General features: G+C 44.2%; 1 protein-coding gene across 1 annotated transcript in view; it reads right to left on the bottom strand.

The window, feature by feature from the left end:
* The window catches only part of LOC133617621 (polyamine-transporting ATPase 13A3-like), a 139445-nt gene that overhangs the window by 107860 nt on the left and 9869 nt on the right, over nucleotides 1–21716 (bottom strand). Inside the window, exons 2-9 of the mRNA XM_061977703.2 lie at nucleotides 19974–20041; nucleotides 19610–19783; nucleotides 8484–8651; nucleotides 8292–8362; nucleotides 8135–8218; nucleotides 7949–8018; nucleotides 7715–7849; nucleotides 4279–4334 (exon numbers count right to left, since the gene is read on the bottom strand). Of these exons, the coding sequence (XP_061833687.2) occupies nucleotides 4279–4334; nucleotides 7715–7849; nucleotides 7949–8018; nucleotides 8135–8218; nucleotides 8292–8362; nucleotides 8484–8651; nucleotides 19610–19783; nucleotides 19974–20024 (809 nt within the window). The 5' untranslated portion in view covers nucleotides 20025–20041. The remainder of the gene's footprint in view (nucleotides 1–4278; nucleotides 4335–7714; nucleotides 7850–7948; nucleotides 8019–8134; nucleotides 8219–8291; nucleotides 8363–8483; nucleotides 8652–19609; nucleotides 19784–19973; nucleotides 20042–21716) is intronic.

Here is a 21716-nt window from a genome sequence, read left to right as displayed (position 1 = left end):
AGAGGCCGTGCCAGCAATCGGAGGGTTGCTGGTTACTGGGGTTCAATCCCCACCTTCTACCATCCTAGTCACATCCGTTGTGTCCTTGGGCAAGACACTTCACCCCTTGCTCCTGATGGCTGCTGGTTAGCGCCTTGCATGGCAGCTCCCGCCATCAGTGTGTGAATGTGTGTGTGAATGGGTGAATGTGGATATAGTGTCAAAGCGCTTTGAGTACCTTGAAGGTAGAAAAGCGCTATACAAGTATAACCCATTTATCATTTATTATGTTTTCCATCGCGCTGGTATCCTTTCTAACTTCAGACTCAGGTTGAAGATAAAGTACAGGATCCCAGTCAGCTGAGCATCACAAGTATTCAGAACTCAGGGGTTGACACGGTCAGGGGGGAGAGGGCCCTTCCAAGGTTTCTCGTTCTTCCAATTTGGTTGAGTTTTTCCTTGCCTGAATGTCGGATCAGATCCGAGGATGATGTTGTGGTTTGTGAAGCCCTTTGAGACATTTGTGATTTAGGGCTACCGTATTTTTCGGACTATAAGTCGCTCCGGAGTATAAGTCGCACTGGCTGAAAATGCATAATAAAGAAGGGAAAAAACATATATAAGTCGCACTGGAGTATAAGTCGCATTTTTTGGGGAAATGTATTTGATAAAACCCAACACCAAGAATAGACATTTGAAAGGTAATTTAAAATAAATAAAGAATAGTGAACAACAGACTGAATAAGTTTACTTTATATGAGGCATAAATAACCAACTGAGAACGTGCCTGGTATGTTAACGTAACATATTATGGTAAGAGTCATTCAAATAACTATAACATATTGTCATGACTTGGTCTTGGGTGTTAGCTTTTCCGGGATGCAACGGAAAGTTGGCTCGGGCGAGACGGGAATGTAAGTACATTTTTATTTAAAGACTATAACTACAGAAAAAAAGAAGTAAACAAAAGGCGCGCACAATGGCGGAGAACAAACTATGAAACCAAAAAGACTATAAACATGGAACAAAAACTTACTTGGCTTGGACAAAAATGGTAGCATGAAGGATGGACATGGAAAGAAGTGTCAAAAATGGACAGAGCATAAATGTGAGGATGTCGTCAGGAAGACAAACTGAAAACACTGAACTTAAATACTACAGACATGATTAACGAAAACAGGTGTGTGACTCAAAACGTGAAACAGGTGTGTGACGTGACAGGTGAAAACTAATGGGTTGCTATGGTGACAAACAAGAGTGCACAATGAGTCCAAACGTGGAACAGGTGAAACTAATGGGTAATCATGGAAACAAGACAAGGGAGTGAAAAGCCAGAAACTAAAGAGTCCAATAACTAAAAACATGACTAAAACAAAACATGATTACACAGACATGACAGAGCCCCTCCCTTAAGGACAGATACCAGATGTCCATAAAAAAAATTAACAAGAGTCATGGGAGGGCGGGAGGGGGACATGGCGGTGGGTCGCCAGCCCAAGTGGCCCCGAATCCACCGAGGCATAGTCATGTGGCGGCGGCGAGTGGAACGCCGCTGCAGCAGGCGAAGTGGGCGACCCGGGACGGGCCACATCCGTGGCCGACTGGGAGGTGGGCGCACTTGGCGTGGCGGGCGACCAGGTAGCGGCCATATCCGTGGGCAACGAGGAGGCAGGCGCGTCGTCATCGTGGCAGGCGTGGAAGCTCGGTGTGGTGAGTCAGACGGCGAAGCTCGACGTGGCGCGTCAGGCGGCGGGTCTTGGTCTTGGCGTAGGTCTTGGTCTTGGCGCGGGTCTTGGTCTTGGCATGGCGAGTCTTGGTCTTGGCATGGCGAGTCTTGGTCTTGGTCTTGGTCTAGGCATGGCGGGTCTTGGTCTTGGCATGGCGGGTCTTGGTCTTGGTTTGGGTCTTGGCGTCGTGGAGCTGCGACTGGCGGCACTTGGCGTCGTGGAGCTGCGACTGGCGGCACTTGGCGTCGTGGAGCTGCGACTGGCGGCACTTGGCGTCGTGGAGCTGCGACTGGCGGAACTTGGCGTCGTGGAGCTGGTACCGGAGCTTGGCGTGGTGGGTCTTGGCGTGGTGAAGCTACTGGCAGCACTGGAGCTTGGCGTGGAGCTGCTACCGGAACTAGCCATGGAGCTAGCCTTGGAGCAGCTAGCCGTGGTGCTAGCCTTGGAGCAGCTAGCCGTGGTTCTAGCCGTGGTGCTGCTACTGGTGCTAGCCTTGGCTCTGGTGCTAGCCTTGGCGCAGGTGGAGGTGGCCTAGCTGGGGGTTGCGGCTTGGCAGGCCAAAAGACCGGTGGTGGTGGCCGAACCGGAGGTTGTGGCTTAACAGGCCGTAAGACCGGTGGCGGCGGCCGTGCTGGTGGCTGTGGCTTGGCTTGGTGATGCTGAGCCACCCCACCAACACAGCTCCCGACCCCAGCCCCCCCCTCAAGGGGAGGATACCAGACGCGCTCTCTGCGGTCTGGAACTCTCTCTAGGGGTGGGCGGAGGGAGGTCAGGAGGGGGGCTGAAACTTCCCCTTTAAATTGTCCACAATGTTTTTCTTTATCCCCCACCTGGGGTTGTGTGGGCGGCAAAAAAGAAAAAAATTGTGACGGTGGCGGGACTTGAGTCTTGGGGGGCGGGGCATGAATCTTGGGGGGTGGGGAATGAGTCTTGGGGGGCGGGGCATGAAATTTGGGACGTGGCTTGGACTGATTAGACCTGATTTCTAAAAACATGTTTTGATAATGACATGGCATTAGAGTTTTTAGCTGGAGGCGGGTGATCTAAAGAAAAAGTATTGAAAAAAAAATCCTGGTCCTCCGCCCGGAGGAGGAGGGGCTTGTGGGAGCGGCGTGTCCTGCCGACTCGCGGAAGTTCTTCCTGAAGTCCTTCGTCGGGAGCGGCGCTTCCGGCACTGCGCTGCGTCCCCGCATTCCTGGGACCAAATGGAGTCTCTGTACTCCACGGAGGAGTAGCGCAGAGTTTCCTCTTCCATCGCGCGGAGGACCGCCCAAGAAGCCTCATCTAAATTGTCCAACTCTCGTGCGGAAAAGCGGGTCTGCTGACAACATACTGTCATGACTTGGTCTTGGGTGTTAACTTTTCCGGGATGCAACGGAAAGTTGGCTCGGGCGAGACGGGAATGTAAGTACATTTTTATTTAAAGACTATAACTACAGAAAAAAAGAAGTAAACAAAAGGCGCGCACAATGGCGGAGAACAAACTATGAAACCAAAAAGACTATAAACATGGAACAAAAACTTACTTGGCTTGGACAAAAATAGTAGCATGAAGGATGGACATGGAAAGAAGTGTCAGGAATGGACAGAGCATAAATGTGAGGATGTCGTCAGGAAGACAAACTGAAAACACTGAACTTAAATACTACAGACATGATTAACGAAAACAGGTGTGTGACTCAAAACGTGAAACAGGTGCGTGACGTGACAGGTGAAAACTAATGGGTTGCTATGGTGACAAACAAGAGTGCACAATGAGTCCAAACGTGGAACAGGTGAAACTAATGGGTAATCATGGAAACAAGACAAGGGAGTGAAAAGCCAGAAACTAAAGAGTCCAATAACTAAAAACATGACTAAAACAAAACATGATTACACAGACATGACACATATAGAACATGCTATACGTTTACCAAACAATCTGTCACTCCTAATCGCTAAATCCCATGAAATCTTTTACGTCTAGTCTCTTACGTGAAAGAGCTAAATAATATTATTTGATATTTTACGGTAATGTGTTAATAATTTCACACATAAGTCGCTCCTGAGTATAAGTCGCACCCTCGGCCAAACTATGAAAAAAACTGCGACTTATAGTCCAAAAAATACGGTATATAAATAAACTTTGATTGATTGATGATTGATGATAGTTCATGTCCTAGTCACGTGCTTCATGAGGGGCACCAGGAGTGAAGGAAGAAATTTCACTTTTGTTCTGTTGTTCAACTTTCCTGACACAGTTTGTATTTTTTAGTTCAAGTAGGAGGGAGTAATAAGATCATTCAGATTTTAAAATGTTTTGCTGTATTTTTAAGTTAATTGTTTTCTTTACTTAAATTAAGAAAATTAATTCTAAAACGTATGCATGCACTTTTTACGTGAGTGTGTAGGAAAGCTGATTATGAACATTTTGCCCAAGACAGCACATTAGTCAATAATATATATATATATATATATATATATATATATATATATATATATATATATATATATATATATATATATATATATATATATATATTATTTTGTTGTTGAATGACTGAATAAAAACTTGCCTGCATTTCCTCGCCACACTGAAACCTGTACCATAGAGTGTGCAATCACCATGCCACGCAGTCTCACATAATTCTGGAAGGTGGCAGAAAAAGAACAAAAGAATGTCATGGAATCATAACAGGAATTAAAATGCCATGCAAACATGGAATAAAGACCAGCTTTTTTGCCAAATTTATTTTTCAATGTTTTAATGTTTATAATACTCATTATCAGTGTTGGGACTAACGCGTTACAAAGTAACGCGTTACTGTAACGCCGTTAGTAATCTAAAGCGTTATTTTTTATATTTAGTAACTCAGTAACCGTTACCACATGATGCGTTACTGCGTTATTTTACGTTATTTTTTATTTAGTATCGGCTAGAAACAGAAGATCTGCGATATGGTGTCGTCCTTCTGAATCTCTTGTGTCACAAGCGGAGGCACGCTCTGTGTGTGTGTCTGGGTGTGGGGAGGGGAGGGGAGGGAGAGAAGGGGGGGTGCGCTATACAACGTAAACCGTTGGCCAACCAAAAAGTAAAGCGGACGTGACGACAGGCTGTCCTCACTCAGGTCCGCACGGACCTGGAGGGGGCGTGCCTTATGTCCGGCTGGAAATCGAGAGAAATTCGGGAGAATGGTTATCCCGGGGAGAGGCACTGAAATTTGCAAGGGTTGGCAAGTATGAGATATTCTCACTTCTTTTCTTTTGTCGAGCACATAGAAAAGAACATTTTGGTTAAATGTAAGTAGTGTCTTGGATCAAAGAGTCTACTGCCCAAAACAACAATTCAAATCTGCCTGGTTAGGCTTTGTGTATGTCACGTGTGCCTTCCTTAGGTGAAGCCAGATTTACAGCTATGTTGTTATGTTTGTTACTTATGTATGTTATGTTGCAGCTATTTAAAATAGTTGTGTCAATTTGTTCTGGCCTGAAATAAATTGGCCCTTTGAAACATATCTTTGTCTTTGTGTGTTGTATGTAGACCACATTGCTTAGCAGAGTTCAGTGATGCAAATGCATGACAAGTTGATCAACACATTGTATTATTCTCCAGTGCAATAACAGCACTGAAATGAAGGCTAAAAGGGCATTAATGGGAGCTTTTAAAAAAAAAAGAAGAAAAAAAAAGAAGTAACTAAATAGTTACTTTTCACAGTAACGCATTACTTTTTGGTGTAAGTAACTGAGTTAGTAACTGAGTTACTTTTGTAATAAAGTAACTAGTAACTACAAACCCCGTTTCCATATGAGTTGGGAAATTGTGTTAGATGTAAATATAAACGGAATACAATGATTTGCAAATAATTTTCAACATGCTACAAAGACAACATATTTGATATTCAAACTGATAAACATTTTTTTTTGCAAATAATCATTAATTTTAGAATTTGATGCCAGCAACACGTGACAAAGAAGTTGGGAAAGGTGGCAATAAACACTGATAGAGTTGAGGAATGCTCATCAAACACTTATTTGGAACATCCCACAGGTGTGCAGGCTAATTGGGAACAGGTGGGTGCCATGATTGGGTACAAAAACAGCTTCCAAAAAAATGCTCAGTCTTTCACAAGAAAGGATGGGGCGAGGGTCACCACTTTGTCCTCAACTGCGTGAGCAAATAGTCAAACAGTTTAAGAACAGGGCAGCACGGTGAAAGAGGGGTTAGTGCATCTGCCTCACAATACGAAGGTCCTGAGTAGTCTTGGGTTCAATCCCGGGCTCGGGATCTTTCTGTGTGGAGTTTGCATGTCCTCCCCGTGACTGCGTGGGTTCCCTCCGGGTACTCCGGCCTCCTCCCACTTCCAAAGACATGCACCTGGGGATAAGTTGATTGGCAACACTAAATTTGCCCTAGTGTGTGAATGTGAGTGTGAATGTTGTCTGTCTATCTGTGTTAGCCCTGCGATGAGATGGCGACTTGTCCAGGGTGTACCCCGCCTTCCGCCCGATTGTAGCTGAGATAGGCTCCAGCGCCCCCCGTGACCCCAAAGGGAATAAGCGGTAGAAAATGGATGGATGGATGGAGTTTAAGAACAACGTTTCTCAAAGTGCAATTGCAAGAAATTTAGGGATTTCAACATCTACAGTCCATAATATCATCAAAAGGTTCAGAGAATCTGGAGAAATCACTCCACGTAAACGGCATGGCTGGAAAACAACATTGAATGACCGTGACCTTCGATCCATCAGACGACACTGTATCAAAAACCGACATCAATCTCTAAAGGATATCACCACATGGGCTCAGGAACACTTCAGAAAACCACTGTCACTAAATACAGTTTGTCGCTACATCTGTAAGTGCAAGTTAAAGCTCTACTATGCAAAGCGAAAGCCATTTATCAACATCATCCAGAAACGCCGTCGGCTTCTCTGGGCCCGAGATCATCTAAGATGGACTCATGCAAAGTGGAAAAATGTTCTGTGGTCAGACGAGTCCACATTTCAAATTGTTTTTGGAAATATTCGACATCGTGTCATCCAGACCAAGGGGAAGCGAACCATCCAGACTTTTATCGACGCAAAGTTCAAAAGCCAGCATCTGTGATGGTATGGGGGTGCATTAGTGGCCAAGGCATGGGTAACTTACACATCTGTGAAGGCACCATTAATGCTGAAAGGTACATACAGGTTTTGGAACAACATATGCTGCCATCTAAGCGCTGTTTTTTTCATGGACGCCCCTGCTTATTTCAGCAAGACAATGCCAAGCCACATTCAGCACGTGTTACATCAACGTGGCTTCATAGTAAAAGAGTGCGGGTACTTTCCTGGTCCGCCTGCAGTCCAGACCTGTCTCCCATCGAAAATATGTGGCGCATTATGAAGCGTAAAATACGATAGCGGAGACCCCGGACTGTTGAACGACTGAAGCTCTACATAAAACAAGAATGGGAAAGAATTCCACTTTTGAAGCTTCAACAATTAGTTTCCTCAGTTCCCAATCGTTTATTGAGTGCTGTTAAAAGAAAAGGCCATGTAACACAGTGGTGAACATGCCCTTTCCCAACTACTTTGGCACGTGTTGCAGCCATGAAATTCTAAGTTAATTATTATTTGCAAAAAAAAAATTAAGTTTATGAGTTTGAACATCAAATATCTTGTCTTTGTAGTGCATTCAACTGAATATGGGTTGAAAAGGATTTGCAAATCATTGTATTCCGTTTATATTTACATCTAACACAATTTCCCAACTCATATGGAAATGGGGGTTTGTAGTTACTGGTTTTCAGTAATTAACCCAACACTGCTCATTACTATGTGGAATTTGAACAGTTGCATAGAATTTATATATATCCATCATATAAAGTATATTTCAAGTAAACCACAAGAGGTAGATGAGACTTTCCAATGAAATAAGACACTGTAAAGCCACGGTACACTGATAACATTATGAGCAGCTAACCACTGTGCCAAGTTTGATAGAACTGTAACTATTGGTAAAGTTGAACAGGTGCAACATGACTCACCTTTCTAATGGTGTACAGAGAGGTGGCTATTAAAACAATAGCCATAGTAAGAGTTAGAAAGGCATAATCGTAGAAGCTTTGATAGGTCCACAGAATAAAACTGCCGATCTGGATGATGTAAAACGGATTCATGACCTTCAGAGAAGAAACAAAGTCAAATAATATAAATTCAAATAAATAATACATAAAGACAGAATTAACAACTAAACTGACTTAGGATTGTTGTTTTTTTACCTCTTTAATGAAGATCTTGAATAAAGGCGGCACCTTTACATCAATCTCATTCTTGCCAAAAAACAAAGCTCTGTTGATAACAAGCATGATTCCCAATAAACTATGTGTGTGTGTGATACCTGTGATCTGTTAAATTTCAGTTAATTTAATTTGAGTGAAGACCGATCTAGAAACATTGTACAGTACCTGTAGTCCTGCAGGGTTTTAGTGAGTCCAGAGGTATGGTTGCTGTGAATGTCTGCACAGCTCACAATTGTATCCTCCAAGCCCCTTACACAAATGGTACAAATGCATTTAATAAAAAGAAGACTAGGCAAAGCACTGTGTTTTAATGGAGACATACTTGTATGGTTCAAAGTTCTGTGTCCCTTCATTCCAGAAGTATTTGATGCTGTGGTGGTTGAAGTACTGCACCTGTGAAGGACAGACAGAAGAAACATGTCCATAATTTGCTTCAGATTTTTTATAGATGACCATCGAATGAAACTAGAGCAACAACTTCTTAGTGGAAATAATACAAATAACAGAAAAGTACCTTAAAAGATTTTCTCTGAGTGACTTTCCCGTAATTCTCTTTGAGGCTGTGGTGTTCATCTCCATCATGTAACTGAGCTGTGGACAGCGGATCCAGACTATCAAAGGGCGTCTTCCCTGGAGCCCAAACCACATGTACTTTGGCACGAAACCACTGCCTGAAGTCATCCTGTGACAACAGTATTTTTTATTGAAATGTGTTTCATTCTACAGCTATCATCAAACATATATTGTAGTTTGTAGTGTTAACACATCCGGAGTTAGTTGGTTCAACACAAAGTACTTCAGTCTACCTAGGGATGTTTACCAAGAACCCATATTTGGTTCCTAATTTGGTCGGTACAAGACGGCTGTTCAGATTCTGGACAAACGATACGCCTATCTGTATTTTTTTATTCAGCCTACTATCGTAGTTATGGAACCACAGCCTGCTTGGCTCTAGTTGTGCACTAAATCTTTAAAGCTGCAGGCTCACCGACAAAAAAACTGTCAACCTGACTCAATGCAATATTTGTCTCAGAGTAGTTGCAACCATCTGGGGAAACACAATCAACTGAAACACTTATTAGAATTATGATACGGATATGGTTATTATATTAATATATGGTTTCATGTGAAGATGTTAAAAATCAAACATTTAAAGGGGAACATTATCACAATTTCAGAAGGGTTAAAACCATTAAAAATCAGTTCCCAGTGGCTTATTTTATTTTATTTTTAAGTTGTTTTCAAAATTTTACCCATCACGCAATATCCCTAAAAAAAGCTTCAAAGTGCCTGATTTTAACCATCGTTATATACACCCGTCCATTTTCCTGTGACGTCACATAGTGATGCCGATACAAACAAACATGGCGGATAGAACAGCAAGTTTATAGCGACATTAGCTGGGATTCAGACTCGGATTTCAGCGGCTTAAGCGATTCAACAGATTACGCATGTATTGAAACGGATGGTTGTAGTGTGGAGGCAGGTAGCGAAAACGAAATTGAAGAAGAAACTGAAGCTATTGAGCCATATCGGTTTGAACCGTATGCAAGCGAAACCGACGAAAACGACACGACAGCCAGCGACACGGGAGAAAGCGAGGACGAAATTGGCGATCGCCTTCTAACCAACGATTGGTATGTGTTTGTTTGGCATTAGAACTAGGTTTACAGCATATGAAATACATTTGGCAACAACATGCACTTTGAGAGTGCAGACAGCCCAGTTTTCATAAATTAATATATTCTGTAGACATACCCTCATCCGCTCTCTTTTCCTGGGGGTCTGGCGGCAGATTTCTTTGACTTTATCGTTGGAAATGCATCTGCTTTGAGTGTCGCAGGATATCCACACATTCTTGCCATCTCTGTCGTAGCATAGCTTTCGTCGGTAAAGTGTGCGGAACAAACGTCCAATTTCTTGCCACTTTTGCATCTTTGGGCCACTGGTGCAACTTGAATCCGTCCCTGTTCGTGTTGTTACACCCTCCGACAACACACCGACGAGGCATGATGTCTCCAAGGTACGGAAAACAGTTGAAAAAACGGAAAATAACAGAGCTGATTTGACTCGGTGTTTGTAATGTGTTTGAGAAAATGGCGGATTGCTTCCCGATGTGACGTCACAACGTGACGTCATCGCTCCGAAAGCGAATAATAGAAAGGCGTTTAATTCGCCAAAATTCACCCATTTAGAGTTCGGAAATCGGTTAAAAAAATATATGGTCTTTTTTCTGCAACATCAAGGTATATATTGACGCTTACATAGGTCTGGTGATAATGTTCCCCTTTAACATCACTTCTTGTTGGCTTAGCAGACAGATAAATTGCCAATAAAGACTCAAGTTTAGGTCCTACTTGAGAGTTTTTACTTTAAGTATTGTAAAACTGGACATACATAAAGTATGTCAGTATAACTTACCTGAGGTAAAAAATATTTTTTTTTGACATTCTATTCCAAAATTCCAAAAAATGTATTAAAACACAAGCTCAATGCTAATTTACATTATAGTCATATAGATGCTACTGGTTAGCATTGAAACAAACTGGATCTAACATTCTGTGGATGTGTAGATCCCAAAAGATGCGGAGGAACAGAAGTAAAACAAGCAACAAAAAGTGATGGCGGTAAAAATTTCTCACACCTTGATAAAACAACAACAAAAAGCGATGGTGGCAAAATACTCAGTGTGTGAATGTGTGAATGTGTGTGTGTGAATGGGTGAATGTGGAAAATAGTGTCAAAGCGCTTTGAGTTCCTTAAAAAAAGGTAGAAAAGCGCTATACAAGTACGACCCATTTACCATTTACCATTTACTCACACCATGATAAAACAACAAATGAAAAAGCTGGTGGCAAAAACTACTGACACCAGGAAAATACAGTTGTCCACAAAGCAGGGTGCGTTGGGCTAGGCAGGAGACTGGTCAGACATGAGGAAGGCAAGGTAACAAGGTTGATCAAAAATGCAGTGTAGCTCATGGATGTCGTGGACAAAATGAGAGGTATCGGTGCCTGCCAACTGAGGCCAATCAGCCTCAATAGTAGGTGACTAATTAGGATCAGGTGCTGCCAGTCTCCTGGAGCCAGTTGCACGCCACACTGCAAGAGAGAGAGAGAGAGCGAAAGAGGCGAGGAGAACAAGACCACAACAGCAGGGACAAAATATAACAGTACCCCCCCTTTAAAGGACGCCTCTTGTCTTGTCCGGAAAACGCGTATAAATGTCAGTGAGTGTGGGGTCAATAATAAGAGATCTAGCAATCCAACAACGGTCCTTAGGGCCATATCTGTCCCGGTCGACCAGGCACTGGAAGTCCCTGCCCCTCCTTTTCACGTGTAGGATTGCTTTGATTGTAATGCATGGTGACCGTCGACTAGCCGAGTAGGAGGAGGTACCGCACGAGGGGAGAGTGGGCGGGTGGTGACTGGCTTGAGGCTGGAGACATGAAAGGCTGGGTTGCATTTGAGGGACTCGGGAAGGCGAAGCTTGACCACTGCTCGGTTAATAATCCTGATAGTGGAAAAAGGACCCACAAATCTTGGAGACATTTTCTTAAAGTCTGTGGCAAGGGGTAGGCCATGGGAGGACAACAAGACTCTTTTCCTTACCTGGTAGTGTGGCGCGGGCTTGCGTTGGTGGTTGGCCGTTGATTCCGTTCAGAAGTCCTCGCAATTGCGGCCCTTATGTTGCACCAAGCCAGGCATGCCCGACACAGGTGGGCTATTAAAGAAGGCACATTGACGTTTGACTCTAGTTAGGGAAAGACTGGGGCCTGGGAACCATGGGCAGCATGAAAAGGTGATAGGCCAGTGGCAGAACTGATGAGTGAGTTGTGGGCGTATTCTATCCAGGGTAAATCAGCAGATCAAGTCATGGGTTGTAGGTAGCAGACACACCGAATAGCTGCTTCCAGGTCCTGATTGGTCCGGTCTGTCGGGCCGTTGCTCTGAGGATGGTAACCAGAAGACAGGCAGGGGGAGACGCCAAAGGCCTTGCAGAATGCCTCCCCCGCAGCGGACAAGAACTGGGGACCCCTGTCGGAAACCACATCCGTGAAGCCAGAACACATGTTGCAACATCATTTGGGCTGTCTCTAGAGCAGAAGGCAACTTGGGTAGAACCACGACATGGGGGATCTTAGAGACCCGGTCAACAATTGTAAGAATAGTGACTTTACCATCTGAGGGGGAAAGACTAGTGACGAAGTACAAGGCGATATGGTACCAGGGGCGGGGAGGGATGGGTAGAGGATGAAAAGACCCGCCTTGTTCCGAAGCAGACTGGAACAGAAGTTTTAGTTTCCGCTTGATATGTGGGCCACCAGAAGCGTTGGGTCAGGAAAAAGATTGGTTCATGCCAGGGTGACAGGCAATCCTGGAACCATGCGCCCAGCCCAGCACACAGAGTAGACTTAAAGGTGTCTCTGACCTGCCTCTCAATGTCCCATTGAAGCTCTCCAAGAATGAGGACTGGTGGATGATAGGCTCAAGATGGGTGTCCTCCATGGGTTGAGAGTAGAGGGAGTAGGGTGCCGGGCTTGACATTTTGTAAACCAGGTCCAAAAGTGATAAAGTCGAAATGCGTCAGAAACAGCGTCGACCTGGCTCGACGGTGGTTACGTTTTTGAGCAATGCGCAGCTATGCCAGGTATTTGTGGTCTGTGTGAATAATGAATGGAAGCTCTGCCCCCTCCAGCCAGTGTCTCCACTCCTGAAGGGCGAGGACGACAGTCAGTAGTTTAGTACAGTAGCTCCACCCACTCGGCTGATGACTTTATGAATTTCTTTAATAAGAAAATTGAACTAATTAGAAAAGAGATTAAAGACAACACGTCCCAGCTACAACTGGGTTCTCTTAACGCAGTACGAATGTATGTACGACGGATATTACCCTCCAAAATAATCTCTCTCTTTTTGAAGAAATAACATTAGAGGAACTCCTGCGACTTGTAAATCGGACAAAACAAACAACATGTTTACTTGACCCACTTCCTGGGAAACTTATCAAGGAGCTGTTTGTAATATTAGGATCATCAGTGCTAAATATACTTTCCTCTGGAATTGTTCCCTTAGCATTAAAAAAAGTGGTTATTCATCCTCTACTCAAAAGACCTAACCTCGATCCTGACCTCATGGTAAACCACCGGCCGGTGTGCGACCTTCCCTTTTCATCTTGAAAATCCTCGAAAAAATTGCTGCATAGCAGCTAAATGAACTCTTAGCGTCTAACAATCTCTGTGAACCCTTTCAGTCCGGTTTCAGGGCAAATCACTCTACGGAGACAGCCCTCGCAAACATGACTATGGACTGGACTCTCACATTATTAACCGTATCCACTCAGCATCCATTGCAACGGTCACATCTGTGGTCCCTTCCAAGGTTTCTCGTTGTTCCCATTGGGTTGAGTTTTTCTTGCCCTTTGAGACATATGTGATTAAGGGCTATATAAGTAAACTTTGATTGATTGATTGATTGATAATGCTTTGGAGAAGGAGCAGTATGAGGACTGTTCTACTCCGCCGTGGCCCAGGCCTCTGCTGGGCCAGTGAGGTGAGAAATTACAAATGCTACTTTAGCTCGCTCAGATGTGAAGGCAGAGGCTTGCAGCTCAAAATGAAGTTCACACTGAATAAGGAATTGTACTACATTGTCATCTTCATGAGAGAACCTCTCGGGTTGGGATAGCTTTGGGCCGATGGCTGGGGTGGCTGGAATGGCCGAGTGCTCGTGCCGACGACTGGGTTGTCTATAGTGGTCGTGGCGGGGAAGACGGCAGCAAGCAGGGTGTTCATCATGGTGTCTTTACATTCCGCCAGAGCTTGGAGGCTCAAGCCCAAAGTGTGAAACTGGTCCTCATTCTGGCCTCGTAATGATTTCTCCAAGGGATTCGCCTCCGCGAGATCCATATTCTGACCAGTACCTTACGTAACGTTCTGTAGATGTGTAGATCCCAAAAGTTGCAGAGATGGAGGCCAGCGAACAGCTTGTACCTCTTTTAATGATTAGGAGTAAAAAACAGACAACAAAAAAATTATGGTGGTAAAAATTACTCACACCATGAAAAAACAATAACAAAAGGTGATGGTGGCAAAATTTCTCACACCATGATAAAACAACTGAAAACGCCGGTGGAAAAACTACTCACACCAGGAAAATAGAGTTGTCCACAAGGCATGGCTAGGCAAGAGACTGGTCAGACCTGAGGTAGCAAGGTTGATCAAAAAGGTAGTGTATCTTATGGACGTCGTGAACACAATGAGAGGTACCGGTGCCTGCCAGCTGAGGCCAATCAGCCTAAATAGTAGGCGACTAATTAGTATCAGATGCTGCCAGTCTCCTGGAGTCAGTCCCACGCCACACTGCAAGAGAGAGAGAGAAAAGGAGGCGAGGAGAACAAGACCACAACAGCAGGGACAAAATACAACATTAAAGAAAAATACATCATTTTTAATAAATACTTGGGGAGGAGACCTTGCCCCAAGTGGAGGAGTTCAAGTACCTAGGAGTCTTGTTCACGAGTGAGGGAAAAGTGGATCGTGAGATCGACAGGCGTATCGGTGCGGCATCTTCAGTAATGCGGACGCTGTATCGATCCGTTGTGGTGAAGAAGGAGCTGAGCCGGAAGGCAAAGCTCTCAATTTACCGGTCGATCTACGTTCCCATCCTTACCTATGGTCATGAGCTTTGGGCTATGACCGAAAGGACAAGATCACGGGTACAGACGGCCGAAATAAGTTTCCTCCGCCGGGTGGCGGGGCTCTCCCTTAGAGATAGGGTGAGAAGCTCTGCCATCCGGGGGGAGCTCAAAGTAAAGCCACTGCTCCTCCACATCGAGAGGAGCCAGATGAGGTGGTTCGGGCATCTGGTCAGGATGCCACTCGAACGCCTCCCTCGGGAGGTGTTTAGGGCACGTCCAACCGGTAGGAGGCCACGGGGAAGACCCAGGACACGTTGGGAAGACTATGTCTACGGGCTGGCCTGGGAACACCTCGGGATCCCCCGGGAGGAGCTGGACGAAGTGGCTGGGGAGAGGAAAGTCTGGGCTTCCCTGCTTAGGCTGCTGCCCCCGCGACCCGACCTCGGATAAGCGGAAGAAGATGGATGGATGGATGGACTTTTACTTCTGAGAAGCACTTGTAAAGTTGTAAGTTTAGTTTCTGTTTCTGTATGCATCAGCAGGTTACATGGATGTTGACAGCAAAGCTCCATGGGGGATTTGACCCGAGTTACTTCACAGACATGTTTCCTCCATCAACACCTGTTTAGAAAGGTCATCTTTACAAAAACGTGTCAACCACTGTTCAACGAACGATGCAAGATAAATATCTAATGCAATAACTCATGCTCTGCTTCACAATGTCACAGTACATGTTAGAGTGCATGTTTTGTGTGTTTGGGAAGGTGAGGATTGGGAGGACTGCAACGGACACCATGCCCATTAGCACTGGATACCCACAAGGCTGGGTACTTTCACCTCTGCTATTCTCCCTGTACTTGAACTGCTGCACCTCCTGTCACCAGTCGGTAAAAATTATCACGTTTTAAAATGACACCACCCTCATCGGGCTCGTGTCAGACAACGATGAGCCAGATGGGAGGTGGACTGTCATGGTGTCATGGTGCATACACAACAACCTGGAACTATCCATCCCTCCATTTTCTACCGCTTGTCCCTTTCAGGGTCGTGGGGGGCTGGAGCCTATCCCAGAAGGTGGAGTACACTCTGGACAAGTCCCCACCTCATTGCAGGGCCAACACAGATAGACAGCATTCACACTCACATTAAACGCCGAGAAAACCGTGTAGATGATCGTGGACTTCAGAATAACCACAGCCCCACCGTCGCCCCTCCCATAACAGACTTCTCCATCTACATTGTGGACTCCTTCCGCTTTCTGGATTTCACTATCACCCAGGACCTGAAGTGGGAGCTAAACCATCTGCTTGCTCATCAAAAATGCCCAACAGAGGATGTTTTTCCTGCTACAGCTGAGGAAACTCAAGCCGCCAACAAAAATATTGGTGTAGAATGACATTCCATCATTCAGTCCATCCTCACCACCTGCATCACAGTGTGGTATCCTGGGGCCACAGCCAGGGACACACACAGACTGCAGCAAATCATACGCTCTGTTGAGAAGGCTGCAACCTCCTATCTCTCCAATACCTGTATGCCTCCAAGACTCGAGGGCATGCAGCTTATTCGACTCGCTACTCACAAGCAGGAGACTAAGTTCCATTCGGAAGAAAACCTTCCGCCACAAGAACAGTTTTTTTCCCTCTGCCACCAAGCTCATAAAGACAAACAACTGATCTATCACTTGCACTTCCCCACCGACTGCTCACTGTCCACTTCACTTATATAAATCTGCAGACACCAGATTTATCTTACTGTATTCATATTCTTATTTTATTCATCTTTTTGTATATTTAATTCTATGTTTTGCTTGGCTATCTTAGTTTTGCTGATTAATGTTTCATGTAGCACCATTGCCCCGGAAAAAAATCCTAATTTGTGAAAGCTGACTGACAATAGCAATAAAATGATTGCGATTTCCACACTGAACTGCAGCTTCCCAATGCTTGTGTTCTGGCAAGACGTGCTTTCCATAGGAATTCATGCACCCCCTGCATCTGAGCATGCGTTAGAATCCAATGAATGTGGAATGAATGAATTAATAATACACATGAATACAATTGTTACACTGAACAACGCAATATGTTTTATTTTGTCATTTAATATACATGTTTCACATTACAAACTATTAAACGAATGCACAATTTATTAAGATATGGTTTCCTATAAAGATCAAGTGCCACAAGGCATGCTGGGAACACTTTCGATTTTTCAGCAAAAAAATAAACATAACCTAATAAATCATTAATTGGATTGTTTGTGGTGTAAAACGTGTTTATTTAAGGAGCCATACGTAAAAATCTGGCCAGAAAGGGTACTGCAATCACGGTCAAAATGTAGTCTCCTCCCCCTCTCCCTCACTGAGGTTGCCAGATACGCAGCCAAATCCATCTCGATCGACTGGACTATTCCAAGGAACTTCAAACTTCCACTGCCTCTTACTAGGGGTTAAGGTGCTGGGACCATAATATCTGAATAGACAAGCGTTTTGTCAATAACAAATCTCTAACCAACACATTTTACAAAGAATTTGGGCTATTTTCAGGGAGAAGTATGTCATGCTTGCGTAAAATATCACAACAAATGGCAATCATATGGTTATTGTCAGTACTATCAGATAACGAAGACTAAAACGAACTACATCCAACGCTAGCAATGGTTATACTGGTTAAAATAAGTACAGCATGCTTAGCAGCCTAATTTACGCCCAAAAATAAAGAGGATACATTTTACCAAGTTATGCCTATATGCTACTGTTTCAAAAGTTTCAGATTGCCATATAACTTGGTACACATAGTCCACAATATGCAAACCCGAATGAGGAATTCCTTTATCATGTGATTTGGCTGTCTTCATACCTTTAAGTGGAACATTATCACCAGACCTATGTAAGCGTCAATATATACCTTGATGTTGCAGAAAAAAGACCATATATTTTTTTAACCGATTTCCGAACTCTAAATGGGTGAATTTTGGCGAATTAAACGCCTTTCTATTATTCGCTCTCGGAGCAACGACGTCACAACGTGACGTCACATCGGGAAGCAATCCGCCATTTTCTCAAACACATTACAAACACCGAGTCAAATCAGCTCTGTTATTTTCCGTTTTTTCGACTGTTTTCCGTACCTTGGAGACATCATGCCTCGTCGGTGTGTTGTCGGAGGGTGTAACAACACGAACAGGGACGGATTCAAGTTGCACCAGTGGCCCAAAGATGCGAAAGTGGCAAGAAATTGGACGTTTGTTCCGCACACTTTACCGACGAAAGCTATGCTACGACAGAGATGGCAAGAATGTGTGGATATCCTGCGACACTCAAAGCAGATGCATTTCCAACTGGACTGGACAGATCAGCTTTCAGGAAAAGAGAGCGGATGAGGGTATGTCTACAGAATATATTAATTGATGAAAACTGGGCTGTCTGCACTCTCAAAGTGCATGATGTTGCCAAATGTATTTCATATGCTGTAAACCTAGTTCATAGTTGTTAGTTTCCTTTAATGCCAAACAAACACATACCAATCGTTGGTTAGAAGGTGATCGCCGAATTCGTCCTCGCTTTCTCCCGTGTCGCTGGCTGTCGTGTCGTTTTCGTCGGTTTCGCTTGCATACGGTTCAAACCGATATGGCTCAATAGCTTCAGTTTCTTCTTCAATTTCGTTTTCGCTACCTGCCTCCACACTACAACCATCCGTTTCAATACATGCGTAATCTGTTGAATCGCTTAAACCGCTGAAATCCGAGTCTGAATCCAAGCTAATGTCGCTATAAACTTGCTGTTCTATCCGCCATGTTTGTTTGTATCGGCATCACTATGTGACGTCACAGGAAAATGGACGGGTGTATATAACGATGGTTAAAATCAGGCACTTTGAAGCTTTTTTTAGGGATATTGCGTGATGGGTAAAATTTTGAAAAAAACTTTGAAAAATAAAATAAACCACTGGGAACTGATTTTTAATGGTTTTAACACTTCTGAAATTGTGATAATGTTCCCCTTTAACATTGCCATGATGACAGCCGTGCTAATGTTGGAACCCATCTCCTCAGCGTATCAGCATATTGAGATCGAAATAGGCACTGACACTACCCATATCCACATAGGGCAAAATATATTTTCGACAAATAAAACCCGTCAGTTCGATGACATATCGACATACACTAGCGTACACTGGCTTTGTCATAAATAAGTTGAGAATCGTAACGAGGCCTTTTAGATTTAGATTTTAGACTTAGAGGGCGGTACGTAACTGACAACCTGGACGTGACACACTTACAGACTTTCTAATTGGTCAAACGATGGAGGGCGGGGCATCAAAATGAAAACAATAACAAGATTTTGGGGCTGTAAATCTAATTTTGAAATGAACATATCCCGGCTGAACTGCTTTTATCAGTTATAGAGGTATTCGAAAAGAACATGATTTATTAATGCCTTTTGACATTTCGGGGCCATTTAATGATGACTTGACATTCATTCATTACATATGGCTTCTTTAAATGAAAATATAACAAAATACATTCACATTTAGTGTAACAACTGTACTCAAAAAGATTCATTCAATTATTAAATTGCATTCCTTGGATTCATGCTCACATGCAGGGTAGCATGAATTCCAATGAGGAGCACGTCTTGGCAACACTCATGCAGCCGAAACCATGACACTAACATCAAAATCACCATTATTGACTGTAAGCAAACATCTCGGCACTCACTTGTGTTGACAAACATTTAAACTTTGAGTCATTTTCTGCTATACAAGCTGTATACTGACTACTCTAAAGTACAGCCCATTGAGATAATGAAATACTAAAAATAATGTACTAACATGGTCTCTATGTACTAGAAAGCAACTGTTTGAGTTTGCCATTTTCATTGGATAAGATTGTCTTGCAGTATATTGATTTTCAATATTTGAATAACGTAGTGTACATGGTGTCCCAAAAGTGTGGACATTGCAGAAACCTCACGAAGAGCATTGGATTGTCTGATCGTACCGTGGTCCTAAGAAGCAGTCTGCTTGCCTCCTTCAGTGAGGTGGGTGTGCAGGTGGCTTTGACTCCCCACTCAGGCACCCAGTACAGCAGCAGCAGCAGGAGACCACCAGAGCAAACGGCACCAACACCCACCAGGATGACTTTCCACAAACAGGGTCGGTACCCCCACACCTCCTGCAAGGACCAAATATTACAAATCCTGAAAGAAAATTGTTTTACCCAAGAAGGTAAAAAGCTGTTTGGGGTTCCCCGAGTGTCATTTATAGGCCCACTTCTTTTTGTATCTTGCTCAGTGCCAAAGACACTCACAATAAACCCAAACCAATGTTCGTCCTATAGTGGAGAAATAGAAAGGGATAATTACCAGCTCATCCTGCTGCCCCTGATTCATGATCTTTCCTTCTCGGATATCCATGCTGACAAAAGATGGACCTGTGACCAGGAAAACATTAGAAGGGAAAAGATATCAAATAATCTTCAAGACTGTATACGTTAAATAAAAGGTCGATCAAAGACAAACATGATACACACTTTAACAGCTGGTAGCAGAGGATCAAACAAAGGTGTATTTCTGGATGATTGATTATTGAAATCTCATTAATATCTATAGTGACTGCTGCCAGAATGACTGAGACTTCTCTTTAGTTATCAATGCACACTAGTGTGCCGCGGCACAGTGGTTGAAAAACACTGATCTACACAGCAGAACTAGACTGACTTGAGCACAGATGTTTTACACCTTGCCCTGCTCAGAGAGGCGGGGGGCTGGAGCTTACAGTATTCCAGCTAAGCCTCATTATGGGTGGCTGACAAACCAAAACCAAACACAAACGCATGCACACACGTTATAGCAGTGCAGCCAATTATATTGCAATCATTCCTCCACAGTTACATTCAGGGCTGTTGCTAGAAATTCTGGGCCCCTTTTTTTAAATTTATTTTTATTTTTATTAATCAATCCAACAAAATAATAGACAATAATACCATAATAATACAATTCCAATTCCAAAACCAAACCCGGCAACATTCAGAATAGCAATCAACAGAGCAATTGAGAGGACACACAAACATGACACAAAACAATCCAAAAGTAGTCAAAGAAAACTGAATAATATCAACAACAGTATCAATATTACTAAGAATTCCAACATAGCAGTGATTAGAAACCCCCAGACTTCCCTCTCCAGAGCAACATTAGCGACTTCCTCCTGGGGAATCCCGAAGCGTTCCCAGGCCAGAGAGGAGATGTAATCCCCCATCTGGTCCTTGGCCTGCCACGGGGTCTCCTCCCAGTGGGACGTGCAACGAGGACCTCCCGAGGGAGACGCTTGTGAGGCATCCGCACGAGATGCCCGAACCACCTAAGCTGGCTCCTTTCCAAGCGAAGGAGCAGCGGCTCTACTCCGAGTCTCTCTCGGGTGACTGAACTTCTCACCCTATCTCTAAGGGAGATGTCAGCCACCCTTCTGAGGAAACTCATTTCGGCTGCTTGTATCCGCGATCTTATTCTTTTGGTCATGACCCACACTTCATGACCATAGGTGAAAGCTCGGTAGACCGAGAGCTTTGCCTTCTGGCTCAGCTCTCGTTTCGTCACAACAGTTCAGCAGAGAGACTGCAATACTGCCCCAGCTGCTCCGATTCTCCGGCTGATTTCCTTCTCCATCTTTCCCTCACTCGTGAACAAGACCCCGAGATACTTAAACTCCTCCACCTGGGACAGAGTTTTGTCCTCTACCTGTACTGTACAAACCATCAGTTTCCTGCTGAAAACCATGGCCTCAGATTTGGAGATGCTGATCCTCATTCCAGCCGCTGAACACTCGGCTGCGAACCAATCCAGTGAGAGCTGAAGGTCACGACCCAAAGGTGCCATCAGGACCACATCATCTGCAAACAGCAGTGACGCAACCTTTACGCCCCCACCCCCACCCCCCACCCCACCGAGACGTATAATCTCTCCGCCATGGTCACGACTCTGCCTAGAAATCCTGTCCATTAAAATCACAAACAGGATAGGTGACAGAGCGCAGCCCTGGCGGAGACCAACCCCCACTGGAAACGGATCCGACTTACATCCAAGCACCCGGACACAACTCTCGCTTTG

The sequence above is a fragment of the Nerophis lumbriciformis genome, linkage group LG18 (genome assembly GCF_033978685.3).
Source record: "Nerophis lumbriciformis linkage group LG18, RoL_Nlum_v2.1, whole genome shotgun sequence".
In the NCBI taxonomy this organism is placed as follows: domain Eukaryota; kingdom Metazoa; phylum Chordata; class Actinopteri; order Syngnathiformes; family Syngnathidae; genus Nerophis; species Nerophis lumbriciformis.
Note: the sequence above shows the minus strand (reverse complement) of the source record. Positions and strands in the feature narration are given on the sequence as shown.